Genomic DNA, 15,081 nt, shown 5'->3' with positions numbered 1-15,081 from the left:
GAAAATATATAAACAATAGTTTACAGATGTTGAATAACGGATAGTGCAAAACTGAGAGGTGAGCCTTGAACCGTCCCACCTTACAGCCTGGAGAGTTTTTAGAAAGAAGTAATAGAAACAAAGCCTGGTGGTCTAGATGAGTTGAGGAGACATCAGAGTTTGGGAACAACAAAGATGCTAAAGTTTACAGAACTGAGTGTGCAGAGGAGAAGTGGTACAGAGAGAAACAGCTCTGGGGTTGTGCAGAGGAACGCCCTTAAGTTTCTGATGAATACTGATCTATGGAAATTGGAAGAAGTTCTTTGAAGCTGGGGAAACAAACAACAAGAAGCAATAGGACAAACAATACAGAGCTTACACAGGGCTTGGAAAAATGCTTCCACTAGACAGTTAGGAGTATCTCTTAAACACATTGAGTCAAATCCTTAGAAAGGTAATGCCTCAGGGGTAGGGCCAAATTAGCCCTAGACTAAAGGCTATTCTGGACCCACAGTCTTGGTCTGTTCAGGCTGCCATAACAAAATATCATAGGCAAGGTAGCTTAAAACAACTGAAATTTATTTTCTTACAGTTCTAGAGGCTGAAAAGTCCAAGATCAAGATAAAGGCTGAACATCCCAAATGTAAAAATGTGAAATCTAAATTGCTCCAAAATCTGAAATTGAGTACCAACATGGTATCACAAATGTAAAATTCCATACCTGACTTCATGTGATGGGTCACAGCCAAGAGTCAACTGTTTCATGCACAAAATTATTAAAAATATTGTATAAAATTACCTTTAAGCTATGGACATAGGGTGTATATGAAACATAAGTGAAAGGTTATTTGAACCTTTCTCATCTCCAAGGTACCATTTTGTGCATAAAAATTCAAAAAAATCTGAAATCTGAAACTTTCAGACCCAAGCATTTTAGATAAAGGCTATTCAATCTGTTCTACCCAAATGGTTCCTGGTGAGGACTGTCATTCTTGACTGTAAATCTTCTTGCTGTGTGCTTGCATGGCCTTTTCTCAATGTGTCCACATGGAGAGAAAGCTAGCTCTCTAGTGCTTCTTTTTATAAGGTCACTCATCCCATCATGAGGACCCCACCTCTATGACTTTATCTAACCCTAATTACTTCCCAACATATTGGAGGTTATGGCTTAAACACACAAATTTTGGGAGAATTCAATCATAGCACCCATCCTGATAAAGCTTAAAAAATAAAAATTCAAAATGATCAAACTGAGTCCAAGTAACTTACTATGTAAAACCAATAATGAAAAATTCACAACCTCTGGCATCCAATCAAAAGCTACTAGCCATGCAAGAGGTAAAAAGATATGATCAGGCCGGGCGCGGTGGCTCACGCCTGTAATCCTAGCTCTTGGGAGGCCGAGGCGGGCGGATTGCTCAAGGTCAGGAGTTCAAAACCAGCCTGAGCAAGAGCGAGACCCGTCTCTACTATAAATAGAAAGAAATTAATTGGCCAACTGATATATATATAAAAAATTAGCCGGGCATGGTGGCTCACGCCTGTAGTCCCAGCTACTCGGGAGGCTGAGGCAGAAGGATCCCTCGAGCCCAGGAGTTTGAGGTTGCTGTGAGCTAGGCTGACGCCACGGCACTCACTCTAGCCTGGGCAACAAAGCGAGACTCTGTCTCAAAAAAAAAAAAAAAAAAAAAAAAAAGATATGATCACATCACGGAGGAAAAAGACCCAGAAATGACACAGATGATAAAATTAGGCAAGCTCATTAAAACAGTTATTATAAATCTCATAAATAATATCACATATATAAGGAAAGCATGAATACAATGAAGAGAAAAATGGAGGATATAAAAAAGACTAAGTGTTAACAAGACACTGAGGAAACAGGAAAACAAAACAAAACAAGAAAACCTAAGTGGAACATCTAGAGATTAAAAATGCAATATCTAGAACGAAAAATAATCTGGATGGGATTAGGAGGTTAGATTCTTAAGGAAAGATCAATTAATTTGAAATTAGCAACTGAAACTATCCAAAATGAAACACATAGTGGGGGAAAAAGAGAATTACAAAGAAAGAAAAAGAAAAAGAGCACCAGTCACCTCCAAGAAAATAATAAGCAGCCTAAAATAGGTGTAACCCTAGAAGAAAAGAGAATATTAAAGAAAAATTTTCCAGATTTCATGGAAATTATAAACCCATATGTAAGAAGCTCAATAATACAAGAAGCTTAATGAATCCCAGGCAGGAGAAAAATAAAACTATACCAAGGGACACTAGAATTGAATTGCAGAAAACCAATCACAAAGAAAAATCCTGGAAGCTTCAGAGGGGAAAAAACACACCATGCACAGAAGAATTACTATGGATTTATAATCAGAAATCATGCAGCCAAGAAAACAATACAATAACATCTCTGAAGTGCTAAAAGGGAGGGGGAACTATCAAACTAGAATTCTATACCCAGCAAAATTATATTTCAAAAATGAAGACAAAAGACTTTCAGATAAATAGAAGCTGAGAATATTCACTACCAACAGATTTATCTTAGAGCACATGTTAAAATTTTCCAGGCAGAAAGAAAATTATACTAGAGGGAAATTTGGACACAAAGGATTCAAGAGCATCAGAAATAATAAATGTGGGTAAACAGGGTTTTTTTTCATTTTTCATTTTATAAAAATTGACTTTTGGTCAGCTCAGTGGCTCATGCCTGTAATTCCAGCATTTTGGGAGACCAAGGCAGGAAGACTGCTTGAGGTCAGCAGTTTGAGATCAGCCTGGGCAACACAGCAAGACTCCATCTCTACAAAAAAAAAAAAAAAAAAATTAGCTGGGCATGGTGGAGGACTCAGGAGGCTGAAGTGAGAGGACCCCTTGAGTCAGGGAGTTTGAGGTTGCAGTGAGCTCTGATCATGCCACTGCACTCCAGCCTGGGAAACAGAGTAAGACCCTGTCTATTAAACAAATTTACTTTTTTCAATAAATATTTTATTATTAAAATAAGTATTATTTAAGGTAAGTAAAAATATCTTTGAAGCAAAAACATTTAAAGACACATATCACATTAGAATTAAAACATATCAAGCAAAAGATGGAAGAGAGGAAATTCAAATTTACTGTCGTAGGTTTCTTACACTATCAAAAAAAAAAAACAAAAACTCAAACAATCCCATTAAAAAGTGGGCAATAGACATGAACGAAAATTTTTCAAAAGATGACAGACTAATAGCCAACATACATATGAAAAAATGCTCAACATCTCTGATCATCAGGGAAATGCAAACCAAAACCACAATGAGATATCACTTAACTCCAATGAGAATGGCTTTTATCAAAAAGTCTCCAAACAATAAATGCTGGCATGGATACGGAGAGATAAGAACACTCATACACGGCTGGTGGGACTGCCAACTAGTACAACCTCCATGGAAAGTTATATGGAGATACCTCAAAGAGTTAAAACTAGAACTACCATTTGATCCAGCAATCCCATTACCGGGCATCTACCCAAAGGAAAAATAGACATTCTTATGAAAAAGACATCTGCACTAGAATACTTACAGCAGCTTAATTCATAATTTCAAAGATGTGGAAACAACCCAGGTGCCCATCAATACGTGAGTGGATTAATAAAATGTGGTATATGTATACCATGGAGTTCTGCTCAGCCACAAAAAACAATGGTGATCTAGCACTTCTAGTATTATCCTGAATAGAGCTGGAGCCAATTCTACTAAGAATCACAAAAATAGAAAAACAAGCACCACATGTACTCACCATCAAATTGGTATATACAAATCAATGAACTAGTAAACAGAAAAAGAAAAATATATCAATAAAACCAAAAGCTTGTTCTTTGAAAGATATAGTCATGCATCACTTAACAATGGGGATATGTCGTAAGAAATGCATTGTTAGGCAATCATAATAGAGCATTCTTATACAAACCTAGATGGTATAGCCTGCTACACACCGAGGCTATTTGGTAAAGCCTGTTGCTCCTAGGCCACAAACCTATACAGTATGTTTGTTGCTGTACTAAATATTGTAGGCAATTGTAATACAACAGTAAGTAAGTATTTGTGTATCTAAACTTATCTAAACATAGAACAGTAAAAATATAGTATAAGAGATAAAAAATGATACAAGGCACTTACTATGTATGAAGCTCGTGGGACTGGAAGTTGCTCTGGGTGAGTGAGTGGTGAGTGAACGTGAAGACCTTGGACATTATTGTATGCTACTGTAGACTTTATAAACACCATATACTTAGGTTACACTCTTTATAAAAATATTTCTTCAGGCCGGGCGCGGTGGCTCACGCCTGTAATCCTAGCACTCTGGGAGGCCGAGGTGGGCGGATTGCTCAAGGTCAGGAGTTCAAAACCAGCCTGAGCGAGACCCCGTCTCTACCATAAAAATAGAAAGAAATTAATTGGCCAACTAATATATATAATATAAAAATCAGCCGGGCAAGGTGGCGCATGCCTGTAGTCCCAGCTACTCGGGAGGCTGAGGCAGGAAGATTGCTTGAGCCCAGGAGTTTGAGGTTGCTGCGAGCTAGGCTGATGCCACGGCACTCACTCTAGCCTAGGCAAGAAAGTGAGACTCTGTCTCAAAAAAAAAAAAAAAAAAAAAAAAAAAATATTTCTTCAGTAATTAACCTTAGCTTACTATAAATTTACTTTATAAACCTTGACTTTTGTAATAACACTTAGCTTAAAACAAACCCATTGTACAACTGTACAAAAATATTCTTCATATACTTATTCCATTAGTTTTCTATTTTTTAATTTTTTTTACTTTTTAAACTTTTTTTGTTAAAAGCTAAGACACACATATTAGCCTAGGCTTACTCAGGATCAGGATTATCAATATCATGTCTATCACTATCACAGATGTAAGGCATAAATATATACAAGCCTTATGCGCTGAAAGTAAAACATCACAGAGAATTTAAAGACCTAAATAAAGAGAAATACCATGCTCTTGAGTCAATGAGCTCAATATTGTTAAGGTGTCATCCCCCCTACCCGAATTTATCTATAGACCCAATGCAATTCTAATAAAAATCACAACCTTATTTTTAGTAGAAACTGACAAGCTGACTTATATCAAATTAAAGGAATATGGAAATGCAAAGAACCTGCAGCATCCAAAGCACTTTTGAAAAAGAAAGTCACAGGATTTAACCACAGCCAAGTACTGCGTAATGACAATTCAGTCAATGGACCACATATATAGTAGTGGTCCCTTAAGATTATAATACTGGGCCGGGCGCTGTGGCTCACGCCTGTAATCCTAGCTCTTGGGAGGCCGAGGCGGGCGGATTGCTCAAGGTCAGGAGTTCAAAACCAGCCCGAGCGAGACCCCGTCTCTACTATAAATAGAAAGGAATTAATTGGCCAACTAATATATATAGAAAAAATTAGCCGGGCATGGTGGCGCATGCCTGTAGTCCCAGCTACCCGGGAGGCTGAGGCAGAAGGATCACTCGAGCCCAGGAGATTGAGGTTGCTGTGAGCTAGGCTGACGCCACGGCACTCACTCTAGCCCGGGCAACAAAGTGAGACTCTGTCTCAAAAAAAAAAACAAAACAAAACAAAACAAAAAAAAAAAAAAGATTATAATACTGTATTTTTGCCATACAGTATACTTACTTTTTTTATGTTTGGATATGCAAATACTTACCATTGTGTTACAACTGTCTACAGTATCCAGTACAATTAACACCCTCTCTACAGCTTTGTAGCCCAGGAGCAATGAGTCGTGTAGCAAGCTATACCACCTAGGTTTGTGTAAGTAAACTCTATGATGTATGCACAACAATGAAATTGCCTAATGACATATTTCTCAGAACGTATCCCTGTCATTAAGTGACACATAACTGTATATGATTAAGATATTATAAAGCTACAGTAATCAAGACAGCATGGTATTAGCAAAAGGACACAAGGTGGAGATAAACAAACAGAGTTCTAAAATAGAATGACACATATATGAGGTCAACAGATCTGACAGAGGTGCCAAAGTAATAAGGTAGTCCTAGAATAATTGGCTATTAATACATGCAGAAAACTTTGATCCATACCTGGTACTTTATATGAAAATTAACTTGAAATGGATAATCCATTTAAATATAAGACTTAAAACCATACAACTTTTAGAAAAACACACACAAGAACGTTTTTGTGACTTTGGATTAAGATCTATTCGGCAGTCAAGAACCATAAGAGAAAAATATGAATTAGACTTCATCAAAAAAAGACTTCTCCACAAAAAACAAGATTAAGAAAATGAAGAGGCAAACAGGGAGAAAATATCTGTAAAACATATCTCTGATAAAAGACTTAGATCTAGAATATACAAATTCTTCCAATAATACAACCCAAGGTTTTTAAATGAGCTAAATATTTGAATAGACACTTCAAAAAAGATATACAAGTGATAAGTATGCATATGAAAAGATGTTCAGAATCATTATTATAATCCAACTTAAAACCAAAATGAGATCGCAATACATATCCATTCAAATAGCTGACATATTAGAGATTGACAATACTAAATGTTAAAGAGATGGAGCAACTAGAACTCTCGTACGTAACTTATAGGAAAGTAAAATCATAAAACCACTTTGGAAAATAGTAGTAACTTCTTATAAGTTAAACATGCACTTACTATGACCCAGTAATCCAATTCCTAGGTATTTACCTAAGAAAAATGAACTACATTCGTACAAAGTGTATGCTTAGCAGCTTTACTAGTAAAGGCCCAAACAGGAAACCACCCAAATATCATTTAATGGGGAATGGACAACAAATTGAGGTATATCAGTACAATGGACTACTACTAAACAACAAAAGGAAACAAACTACTAATATGCACAACTTGGATGAATCTCAAAAGTATCTTACTAAGTTAAAGATTCACAATTGCAAAGATGTGGAAACAACCCATTGATACATCAGTGGATTAATAAAACACGGTATATGTATACCATGGAGTATATTCAGCCACAAAAAACAATGGTGATCTAGCACCTCTTGTAATATGCTAGATAGAGCTGGAGCCCATTCTGCTAAGTGAAGCATCACAAGAATGGAACAAAAAGCACCACATGTATTCACCATCAAATTGGTATTAATTGGTCAACACATATGCACTATGGTAGTAACATTCATCAGGTGTCAGGCAGAGGGGAGGGGGGAGGGGATGGTTATATTCACACCTAATGGATGCAGTGCGAACCATCTCGGGGATGGACATGCTTAAAGCTCTGACTCTGGTGGGGCAAAGGTAATATATGTAAGCTAAACATTTGTACCCCTGTAATATGCTGAAATAAAAAAAAATTAGATGTTTCATTCTATCTATATGAAATTCTTGGAGAGTCAAAATTATAGTTGTAAAAAGCAGTGGTTATCTGTGGCTGCATTTGGGGAAAGAGACTACAAAGTAGCATGAAGGAACTTTTGGGGGATGATGGAAATGTTCTGGATTTTTTTGATGGTGATAATATGACTAGATATTAGTCAAAACTCAAATGTACATTTAAAATGGGTAAATTTTACTACATGCAAAGTATGCTACTGAAGCTAATTTTAAGTTATAGAAATAAGGCACTTTTATGTCTTGGTCTAAATTTCCATGTGCTTATTCTGAGCTCTATTTAACCTGGTAATTTTATCAGGTCTTTACTGGCTATATTCTATTAGTTTTTTGTCAAAGTCCTTCAGAATTACAGTTACAGAAAAATACCAGGATTGTGGTGCTCAGGGCCAGCCATTCAGGTGAAGATATTCATGAGGTAAGTTGCAAATATGTTTCTATAACTTTAGTGATTAGCTGGAACTAGAGATACAGATTTGGGAGTCATCTGCAGAAAACAGTAGAAACCATCCAATTGATAAAATTGTACTTTTCCCTCACTGACACCTCTCACTACTTACTAATCCACAGAACCAGAGGAAATGCTTAGGCAAATCTGAAATAAATGCCTTCAATTTTTAAGTCAGCCTTCCATCAGATCTAAGTGATAACACCACAGAGCTTAAAAAAATATTTTAAAGTATATTTATATCCCTAAACTCAGATATCTCACCTGGTTTAATTTTGCAGTGTGATTCAGTCTTGAAGTCTCCACTACATTTAACTTGGCAGTCTTTTCCATGTTCAGTATTTGCTTCGGTGGTCCCATGTTTGAAGTAGGCTGTGAAAAGCGTGCCTTTGCTACTGGGAAGCCTGTGGAGTATGACCCTTGTTTCATTCTAAGTGGCTGGGTAAAAATTTTGCCTTTCGTGAGTAATAGAAGAAGAAAGAAAAATTGTCAATAGCAATTTCTAGTTTATTTTCTGGTGGTTATTTTTAAAGGCTAGTGTGTACTAACTGTCCTCAACCTAGAAATAAAAATTAAGGAAAGAAAGCTTACATTTTTATATTAAACCAATAAAACTTACATACAGTACCAGTGATTAGTCAGCCACAGAAAGCCAAGAGATATGTTTATTACAGAAAAAACTGGGACTAAAACTCACTTCCTGTCACCTGAATATAGTTACAGAGCGGTAGGCCTTTAATTAGTAAAAATCTAAAAAGCTGTATCCCATTTAGGAAACCAAAAAGTCTCTTAAGTAATGAATCTGCTTAGAACTATGCTTCTCCAACAGGACAACCACCTACTAGTATGGGGTGGGGGGGGGCAATGAAAAGCTACAGATAAAAAGATATTGTTCTAGGCCGGGTGTGGTGGCTCACGCCTGTAATCCTAGCACTCTGGGAGGCCGAGGCGGGCGGATTGCTCAAGGTCAGGAGTTCAAAACCAGCCTGAGCAAGAGCGAGACCCCGTCTCTACTATAAATAGAAAGAAATTAATTGGCCAACTGATATATATATATAAAAAATTAGCCGGGCATGGTGGCGCATGCCTGTAGTCCCAGCTACTCGGGAGGCTGAGGCAGCAGGATCGCTCGAGCCCAGGAGTTTGAGGTTGCTGTGAGCTAGGCTGACGCCACGGCACTCACTCTAGCCTGGACAACAAACCGAGACTCTGTCTCAAAAAAAAAAAAAAAAAAAGATATTGTTCTAGAGTATAAATTTCTTTCTTCAAGATTTATAGGAAGGGGAAATACCACTGTAGAAGTGTATTCTGTTGCACGACATGAAAGATATATCACTGGACGCACCATGGCCTAGCTCTTTCTTTACCCTAAGGTCAAGTTCACACACAAAAAAAACCAGTTACTTGAAAGGTATCCTGATGATAGGAAGGTGGTCCCATGGATAGGGAACATGAGCAATCCAGTCACTTAGAAGGAATATCCACCCTCACTATTCAATAAATTGGCAAACTGGTTTATAAAAAAAAATCAACCTCTTGTAAATCTAATAAATATTATGAGTTAATTTCCCTAAATTTGAAAACATCAAGAACATTTGAAAACATCAAGACAAGGTTGAAGTCAAGACTTGAAACACTTAGTGGCCTCCACAGCCTTCCCTGATCAAAGTATATCCTCAAACTTCATTACCCACCACAGTGTAAATATTGGTTTGTTAAACTTGTGACACATTATCATAGTTCACCTAAATTAATCTAAATGCAGATTTTGGAGAATAAGAAAAAAAAAATCACTGAAATAGGCATAGAATTCTCCCAAATAGGTTCCCCATATGCTCAGTGTATAAACTCTGTATCTATAGGGAGATACTATACAAATGATCATATTGGTCTTTTGAGCCTTTAATAGATACAACAAATGGGTCAAAAAGCACTGGATGAGCAGTAATAAGAGCTTGGTATCTAACCCCAGCTGTACCACTTTGCTAGCCATGTGACTTTGGAAAAGACATTTAACTTTCCTGAGCTTTGGTTTCCTTAGCTATTAATATTAGGAAAGGTTATTCACTCTACTTAGTATGGTAATAAGAATCCAAGATAAAATTCTATACAAATAAGGTGGTTATCATTGCACTATATAAATTATTTAAGTGCTTCCTAGAATATACCCAGTGATAGCAAAGATCAGATGGGCTAATGCTAATAATGTTTTTCTTTTAGTATTTAACATTTCATCTTCTATATCTTGTTTACATGAACATATAGTCATGTAAAGTTCATTTACAGTGTTTGAGAGCTGATATTTTGTTTTTAATAATAGCTACCACTTATTATGAGCTTACTAAATTCCAGGCACTTTACAAACTTCATGTAAGGTCCTCAGCACAACCCCAAGAGGCAATTATTATTATTTCTACTTTAGAGATAAAGGAAACTAAGACTTAGACAAATTAGGTAACTTGCCTGAGATCACTCAACTAGAAAGTGGTAGGGCCAGGTTTCAATTTTAACAAACTCATGGAGCTTAGCCTTTACACACCTCTATATGTGCCAGATTGCTCCAACATCTACTGATCCACAGTACAATCATTAAAGCTAACATGCTTACCTGCTGACCATCCTCTCTGCTTGTCCTCTGGTACACTCTTCTTTAGTGTCAACAAAGAACCTGCTCTGGTCTGCTCTACAGAAATGATATCCGAAGCTGCATTCAGCACTTCAAACATAGAGAGGAATCCATATTGCACATATTGGAACGATCGTCCAAATCTCTTGGCAAATGCCTTTTCAAAATCAGAAAGGAGAACAGGAGATAACGCCAACAGGTCTTTCAACTCACTCTTCACAACAGCGGGAAGAATAGGGGGAACCCTTCCTCGGTAAGGTACTCGCCGACGGGAGCTTGCCCCGGAACACACACTGGCCCTTCCCTTCTGCATGGAGCTTTGAACCTTATGGCTGCTCCTCTGTTTTGCAACTAAACTTGCTATTCCTTTGGTGGATTCATCTGGAATGGCTAAGGAGATGTGAAAAAAGAAATCATAGATGAAAAACTTATTTCCTTCTTTATCCTCTGTATCTGTGCTTATGCAGTTAACTTTCCAAGAAACTGTAGCACAACAAACATGAACCCATGATTCCTCCATTTACTGCATTTTGGGCAACAACTTACTAGCTCCATTACCAGCTGATGAACAGAGAACCCATGTATCATCCCTACAATGGTTTTTTTGTGCTTCATGGAATTTAAAACATGTTTTTATAATTAAGAAATTCTATTGTTATGTCTCTCCGACTTAAGGTACAATAACCTGAAATTACATGCAAATGTAGTTTCTGTGAATGCACATTTGTATGGGGAATGGTTTCTCCATCTTGCTAAGGCTCTAACTTTGTCCACAATTTCACAGGTACCTATGATTTCCTCCTCCCCCAGCAAATTAAAATCCTCTGCCTGGGATAATTGCAGAACTAGAACAATTCTTTACTAAGTGATTATTTTTATTACAAAGTTTATAGACCTTAAAAAATCTTAAGCCTACCTTTTAATATTACAGTACCATCCACACAGGGGCAGACACTAACAACATCAGGCATGTCCAACACCAGCTCCATAGTGGACCGATACCCAAGGACTCGAAGTGGTAGATGGCTGCCAACCATCAAGAGGTACTCCTTTTCCAACTGCTGTGGGGTCAAACCATCTTTAGTGGAAATGAGAAGTGACCTTATTTCTTTCCTCAGGCATTCTTGTATACGCTCTTGTTCCGACATTGCACCCTACAGGATTTAAGACAGACACATTGCTCATGAGGAACAGCAGGCAAACCCATAAAAAAAAATTTTTTTAACAACCTATAGTGGAATGTAAACGACTGAGATGAGAGTTTTGAGATAAGGCAGAAGCAATACTGTGAGGGTGGCCCCCACACAATTCAAACCCTGTGTTGGTTACCCTACATGTGTCTAGAGCAATCACTGCCACTAGTGTTTGAGGCGTCATTCTCCAATGTAAACTTGGACACTAACAGACTCTCCTCGACTCTTTGGGAAGAAAGAAGCGAGGCAAACACAATACCACCTACGCCAATGCAAGGAGAGGGCCCAACGTAAAGACTCCCCTTGCACACTTTCTCCACCGCCAACCGACGGGAAGGCTCCCCGCTTCTTCTTACCGAAGTCAACAACCAGGCTTCGCCCGCCCTCTCCCCACGGGCCGGGACAGGGCTCCCCTTCCAGGCCCCCAACGTCTCTCACCGCCCCGAGCGAGAGTGGGGCGTGCCCCTCCGCCTGCCTCCGCGGCTGGCCGAGACCTGATGGGAAAAGGCAGGCGGGAGGGCGGCAAGTAGTACCCCTTTCCCGCCCAGCACTGTCTTGCTGTCCCTAACCAGTGTCGCCCCTGCGCCGGCGCTGCCGTTGCGCGCTGAGGAGAGTCGGGGGCGCTCTCCCGCGAGCGGCGGCGAAGAGTAGCCGCCGGCCAGCCGCGCCTGCGCACCAGAGCCCTAAGTGCCGCGGGCGTGCTAGCCGCAGAGTTCCGCTGAGGGCACGTGGCCGGTGAGACTGTTAGGCAGGACTGGCTGCTGAGGTGAGGTGTGGGGCCTTCCTAGTCGCCAGACCGCTTGGGCTGGTTCCTAGGAGGCGTGGGCCACCTTCTGGGATCACCCCCAGCTCCTCCAGCGCGGTTCAAAGATGCGAGGTGGGGCCGGGGCACGTGGAACCCTCACCACCCCCTCCCTGGACAGGGACCCGGGCTGCGGCCTCCCACCTTGGGGCAGGCGGCGGGGAGGGAAGGAGGCCGCGTGGTTCTTAACCAGAGTGTTCCTAGAATCACCTGTGGAGCTGGTTAAGGGGGAAAAAAGAAGCCCAGGTCTGATGAGCAGAGATTCTCATCCAGTTAGTTTGGTGGAATGAACCAGATTTATAAACTCCTTGAAAACCAGAAAACAGTAGTTTAAAAGATAATAGAAATAGGCATAGTACAAAAACATTTACCTTAAAATGCATAATTAAGGAAGCAAGACAAACCAAAGAATCTGAATCAATTAAGAGAACTGAGGACACACGTCTACCTTGTCTTCTGCCTAAAATCCCATGACATAATAAAAAAAATTTTAAAGTCTGAACTAAAATAAAATTTTAAGGCTCACCCCCCACCCCATGGCTGACGAAATGGACCCCCTCATGGCCAAAGGAATATACTAAAACTAAATTATCTGCCAGGAGGAGGGAGGTCAGAAATGCCTCATCATGCCCCCTTCCCTTCTTGGGGACATCCTTTGTAACCCATTAACAGGCCTAGGGTATGCAAGACACACCTGCAGGTCCTCAATTTACACAACAAATCTATGTCAGGTGACTTATCTCTAATAACAGCTCCTTATGTTAAAACATTCCAAGCCTTTAAGCAAAGCTTCATGTCTTTAACCAATTACAAGCCAAAGAATCTTTAAACCCAACTATAACCTGTAAGCTCCCCCCTCCTTAGAGATGGCCCACCTTTTCAGGCCAAGCCAATGTTTGCCTCCCACGTATTGATTGATGACTTTACCTGTAACTCCTGTCTTCATGAAATGTATAAAACTAAACTGTAACCCAGCCATAGCGAATCCACTTGCTCAAGGCCTCTTGGAAGTGGCTCTGGGTCATGGTCCTCAAATTTGGCTCAGAATAAATCTCTTTAAAATTATTTTACAGAGTTTGGCTTTTTTTCCATTGACAAATTGTGGATGGAAAAAATCCAAACTCTAAAATATTTGAAAGAAGTTTATTCTGAGCCAAATTTGAGGATCATGACCCAGAGCCACTTCTAAGAAGCCTTGAGCAAGTGGACTCGCTATGGCTGGGTTACAGTTTAGTTTTATACATTTCATGAAGACAGGAGTTACAGGTAAAGTCATCAATCAATACGTGGGAGGCAAACATTGGCTTGGCCTGAAAAGGTGGGCCATCTCTAAGGAGGGGGGAGCTTACAGGTTATAGTTGGGTTTAAAGATTCTTTGGCTTATAATTGGTTAAAGACATGAAGCTTTGCCTAAAGGCTTGGAATGTTTTAACTTAAGGAGCTGTTATTAGAGATAAGTCACCTGACATAGATTTATTGTGTAAATTGAGAGCCTGTAGGTTTGTCTTGCATACAGTTAGGCCTGTTAATGGGTTACAAAGGATGTCCCCAAGAAGGGAGGGGGGCATGATGAGGCATTTCTGACCTCCCTCCTCCTGGCAGACAATTTAGTTTTAGTATATTCCTTTGGCCATGAGGGGGTCCATTTAGTCAGCCAGAGGGGGAGGTGAGCCTTAAAATTTTATTTTAGTTCACAAGTCCAAGGGAACAAAATGTCCCATCAGTGAGCCAGGAGTATTGAGGAATCCATGAAATACAGAAAATAACAAGATTTGTGGACTGGTTTATAGCAGAATAGGCAGAGCTGAGTTTACAAATTAACAAAAAAGAAAATTATAAGACATGGAAATGGATCCAGACATTGCAACATCTGAATAACAAAAGTTAATAGAAACAACTGAAAGAATGGCGGTGAGGGTTGGGAGGTTAAATATAAGAAAATGTCCTAGGTTTAAACAAAAACACAAGTCTTCAGATTAAAAGGGCCCACTTGAGTCCTTAGAATGACTAATGAAAAAACATTCAATCCTAGGAGAAAGGGAATCAAGAGATTTTATGTAGAAATGTTACCTATAAAACAAGGGAAGTTAGATTGCCATTGAACTTCTCAATGGCAATATCTTCCAAGCTGAACCTGGAATCCTTTAGGCAAACCAGCATTAAAGTGGGAAAGTAAAAACATTTTCAGACATGCAAGAAATCAAAACGTTTATCAACTAATGACTTGAAAATAAGTCCTACAAAATGAACATGAATCAAAAAAAAAAAAGAAATCCTAGATTCTCATCCTCAATTATCTGAGATGATAACAAGCAACAGATATTGAGCACTTAGTATGTGCTCTCTACATAGAGTATCTAATTTTCTTCCCATTAAGTCTGAGAAAGGTACAATTATGATCCTCATTATATATATATGACAGTGTCTTGCTACATTGCCTAGGCTGATCTCCAACTCCTGGGCTCAAGCCTCTCAAGTAGCTGGGATTAGAGGTGTGAGCCACTGCATCTGGTTTGATCCCCACTTTAAAGTGAAGAAACATACATAGACATGAACAAGGGAATAAGAAAGTAAAAATAAAATATAAAATTTATGATTAAATCAAAAAGTTACTGATACATAATATGAAAAAGAGAAAGATTTT

General features: G+C 39.0%; 1 protein-coding gene across 3 annotated transcripts in view; it reads right to left on the bottom strand.

Moving 5' to 3' along the window:
* Window positions 1-12,261, bottom strand: part of TDRD5 (tudor domain containing 5) — a 105,960-nt gene extending 93,699 nt beyond the window's left edge. Inside the window, exons 1-3 of one of the 3 annotated variants that reach the window (XM_020285470.2) lie at window positions 11,359-12,261; window positions 10,425-10,832; window positions 8,081-8,271 (exon numbers count right to left, since the gene is read on the bottom strand). In XM_020285470.2, the coding sequence (XP_020141059.2) occupies window positions 8,081-8,271; window positions 10,425-10,832; window positions 11,359-11,590 (831 nt within the window). In that variant the 5' untranslated portion in view covers window positions 11,591-12,261. The remainder of the gene's footprint in view (window positions 1-8,080; window positions 8,272-10,424; window positions 10,833-11,358) is intronic. The other 2 variants (XM_076000419.1, XM_076000420.1) reach the window with 2 other exon arrangements.
* Window positions 12,262-15,081: the final 2,820 nt, after the last annotated feature.

Source organism: Microcebus murinus, chromosome 2 (genome assembly GCF_040939455.1).
Source record: "Microcebus murinus isolate Inina chromosome 2, M.murinus_Inina_mat1.0, whole genome shotgun sequence".
NCBI classification, from domain to species: Eukaryota; Metazoa; Chordata; class Mammalia; order Primates; family Cheirogaleidae; genus Microcebus; species Microcebus murinus.
This window is presented reverse-complemented; position numbering and strand designations above follow the sequence as displayed.